This window comes from Psammomys obesus, unplaced genomic scaffold (genome assembly GCF_907164565.1).
Source record: "Psammomys obesus unplaced genomic scaffold, mPsaObe1.curated_primary_1811, whole genome shotgun sequence".
Classification (NCBI taxonomy): domain Eukaryota; kingdom Metazoa; phylum Chordata; class Mammalia; order Rodentia; family Muridae; genus Psammomys; species Psammomys obesus.
Window position 1 is genome coordinate 34797 of NW_026596201.1, and position 4114 is coordinate 38910.

Genomic DNA, 4114 nt, shown 5'->3' on the forward strand with positions numbered 1-4114 from the left:
CATAAGATTGCCTCCACTCTGCCCAAAGGTTGGCCATAAGTCTTAGGATCTGCATTGATAGTCTGCAGGGCAGAATTTTTCAGAGGCCCTCTGTGGCAGGCTTCTGACTTGTTTCCTGTTTTCTCCTTCTTCTGATGTCCATCCTCTTTGCCTTTCTGGATGGGAATTGAACATTTTACCAAGAATCCTCCCTCTTGATTAATTTCTTTAAGTATATACAGATTGTAGTGGGTTTATCCAATATTATATGTCTATATGAGTGAGTATATACCTTGTGTGTCTTTCTGCTTCTGGGATAGCTCACTCAGGATGATCTTTTCCAGTTCCAACCATTTACCTGAAAATTTCATGATTTCCTCATTTTTTATTGCTGAGTAATATTCTGTTGTGTTGTGTAGATGTACCACAATATCTGAATCCATTCCTCAGTTGAGGGGCATCTGGGTTGTTTCCAGGTTCTGGCTCTTACAAATAAAGCTGCTACAAACATGGTTGACTATTTTTACATCAATGTTCATAAGGGAGAATGGCCTGAAATTCTCTTTCTTTGTTGGGTCTTTGTGAGATTTAGGTATCAAGTTGACTGTGGCGCCATAGAATGAGTTTGGTAGTGTTCCTTCTGGATGGGAGACTTTGGATGACTGCTTCTATTACCTTAGGGGATATAGGACTATTTAATTGATTTACCTGATCTTGATTCAGCTTTGGTAAGTGGAATCGGTCCAGAAAATTGTCCATTTTATTTAGGTTTTCCAATTTTGTGGTATATAGGCTTTTGAAGTAAGACCTAATGGTTTTTTGGATTTCCTTAGTGTCTGTTGTTATGTCCCCCTATTCATTTCTGATTTTTTTGATTTGGATATTGTCTCTTTGCCTTTTAGTTAGTTTGGCTAACGGTTTGTTTATCTTGTTGACTTTCTCAAAGAACCAGATCTTGGTTTCATTTATTCTTTGAGTTGTTTTATTTCTTCAATTTATTTATTTATTGATTTCAGCCCTAAGTTTGATTATTTCCAGCTGTCTATTCCTCTTTGGTCTGTTTCTTTTTTTTTTTTCCTAGACCTTTTAGGTGAGCCATTAAGTTGCTTGTATGAGATGTCTCAAGTTTCTTCTTGAAGGCACTTAGTGTTATAAACTTTCCTTTTATCACTACTTTCATCAGATCCCATAAGTATGGGTATGTCGTGTTTTCATTTTCATTGAATTCTAGGAATACTTTTATTTCTTTCTTTATTTCTTCCTTGACTCGTCTGTCATTGATTAACAAGTTGTTCGGTTCCCATGTGTGTGTAGGCTTTTTGTTATTTCTGTTGTTGTTGAGGTTCAGCTTTATTCCATGGTGGTCAGACAGGATACAAGGTATTATTTCAATATTCTTGTATGTGTTGAGACTTTTTTTGTGACCAACTATTTGGTATATTATGGAGAAGGTTCCCTGAGTGCTGAGAAGGTAAATTCTTTTGTGTTTTGGTGAAAGTTTCGGTAGATGTCTGTCCATTTGATTCATGACCTCTGTTAGAGTTATTTTTTCTTAGTTTAATTTTTGTTTGTTGACCTGTCCTTTGTTGAGAGTGGGGTGTTGAAGTCTCCCACTCTTAATGTGTGGGGAACTATGTGTGGTTTATGTTTTATTAATGTTTCTTTTACAAATGTGGGTGCTCTTGTATTGGGGCATAGATGATCAGTATTGTAGTGTCTTCGAGGTGAAGTTTTCCTTTGATGAGTATGAAGTGTTCTTTCCCATCTCTTTTGATTAACTTTAGTTGAAAATCTATTTTCTAAGATATTAGAATGGCTAGGCCTGCTTGCTTCTTGGGTCCATTCGCTTGGAAAACCATTGCCCTCCCCTTTACTCTCAGGTAATATCTAACTTTGTGACTTAGGTGCGTTTCTTGTATGCAACATATTGTTGGGTCTTGTTTACATATCCATTTTTTTACGTTCTGTCTTTTCATTGAATAGTTGAGTCCATTGATGTTAAGGGAGATGAATGACCAGTGGCCTGGTGAGATGTATGGACTTGGCATCTGGAAGTGCACAGAGGCTTTTATTGAACTTTCTATCAACTATCTAACTTCTTAACTTCTAACATTTATTTAAATCAAAACAGGAAATGTATAAAATCTTCATCAGGCATCATGAAATCATCAATTCATCTGAATAGCAGTAATCTTCATAAGATCTTCCTCAACCAGGAAGGGTAAATACCCAGGGAAAGATTTCACTGAAGCTTCTTTCAAACCATGCCATAGTTTAGAGAAATACAGTAACAGCAGCACAGCAAAATGGGGTGTCAGTTAGAGGAAGAAAATATAGAGGCACAATCTCCACCTCAGATTTACCTCTAGTGTAGACCTTGGGGAAAAAAAAATTAAATCTAGGTTGCCTTCCAGAAATCCCAGATGTCCCCTGAATCCCTTACCCAGAATGACTCCTGACAGTAAAGAAGAAATAGCAGGAAAGGGAAAGCAAAATGAAGTGCATATGTTCAAAATACATGATATATTCTAAAGACACGGTGTTCATGAAAATTGTATTCAATGAATTAACACCCATAAAAGACTTTAACGGACAGCATGATAACTCATGGCAAAGATACTTTTGCCCAAGCCTGAGGTCAGACCTGAGTTTCATCCCCAGAAAAAAACACAGAAAAAGAGTCAGATCTAAATTGTCCTCTGACCTCCACAATCATGCCATGTCATATGTGTACCTATAAATATGCACACTCAGACACACTAATGCATGCTCACATGCATGCAGCAAAGATAATTAACTAAAATGTAATAAAAATTTTAAAAGTTTATGGAAAATAAAATAATTAGCAGCAGATAAGGCCACCACAAATGAAGGAAGAAAAGAAGAAAGGAAAGAAGACAACCACTCTATAATTAAAAAAAAAAACAAGAAACATACTCTTTCCTAGAGCCCCTAAATAGAAATAAAAGTTCCACCATCATCATTATATAGGATATCAGAACTAAAACACTGTAAAAAGATAATTTCAAGCAGCAGAGTTTGTAGTAATGTGTTATAGAAGAAATAAAAACATGATACTGAGTTCTTTTTTGCATTTTCTTATGAAGGTTTCTCTTACCAAAAGACATCAAAATCATTGAACCCATGATTTTGTAAGGGGCTCTGCAAAGTTTTCATCATGTTTTCAGTCACACCTGCTATCATGCATAAGGGGAAGTGTGCATGGCCATGGCTGTGTGTGCTGCAGGCAACTGGTGAGGCTCTCAAGGAGGTTTGTGTTGGAAGCTGAAGCACTATGGGAGGAGTACTATAAACATTCTGACAGTAATAAACTGCCAGGTCTTCAGCCTGCACACTGCTGATGCTGAGAGTGAAATCTGTCCCAGATGCACTGCCTGTGAAGCGATCAGGGACCCCAGTGTGCCGAGTCAATGCCCAGTAGATCAGCAGCTTAGGGGATTGCCCTGGTTTCTGCTGGTACCAGGACAAGTAGTTCTTTTGTTCTTTGCTGTCTAAAAGACTCTGACTGGACCTGCAGCTGATGGAGACCTTCTCTCCTGCTGACACAGCCAGGGAGGATAGAGACTGAGTCATCACGATGTCTGCACAGGCACCTGCAATTAGGAATACACAATGAACATGCATATGAACACAAACACAGATTGTAAAACAGTTGAAATTAGTCATTTAATATATTTGTACTATCATTTTGTCAGAATATTATGATGTAAGAATTATAGAGACTGGCATTCTCTAAATTTCTTATCTACACAGAAATGACTCTGGAAAGATAATCATATTTTGAGTTTCTCACCAGACACCCAAAGCATCAGGGATAGGAGGACCTGGATCTGTGACTTCATCTTGCTCCCCCTGCTGTCTGATGCAGTTCAGTTCTCACTGCAAAGGCTGGTTTATAGATTCTTAGCAACTGGGCTTGGCTGTGGGGGTCCATGTAAAGCAATCATCAAATACATAAACAAATGCCTGGGCAGTGTTTGTGAGTATAGCTGGTGTCAATCAACAGTCAAAAATACTATTACAGGAAGCATAAGCAATCACTAAAAAAGAAGGGCTTAGAGCTCTCAGCCAGAAAAGTACTATGTGCGCTAACAGCAGATATATAGGTTAAAAT

At 37.8% G+C, this 4114-nt stretch overlaps 1 gene segment (V, D, J or C); it reads right to left on the reverse strand.

The window, feature by feature from the left end:
• Window positions 1-1532: 1532 nt before the first annotated feature.
• On the reverse strand, window positions 1533-3842 carry LOC129667976 (immunoglobulin kappa variable 4-1-like; the record flags this gene model as incomplete). The annotated part of the segment is given in 3 exon segments: window positions 1533-1560; window positions 3272-3593; window positions 3794-3842. Coding segments are annotated over 3 exon segments (399 nt in total), but the record flags the coding sequence as incomplete, so codon positions are not given.
• Window positions 3843-4114: the final 272 nt, after the last annotated feature.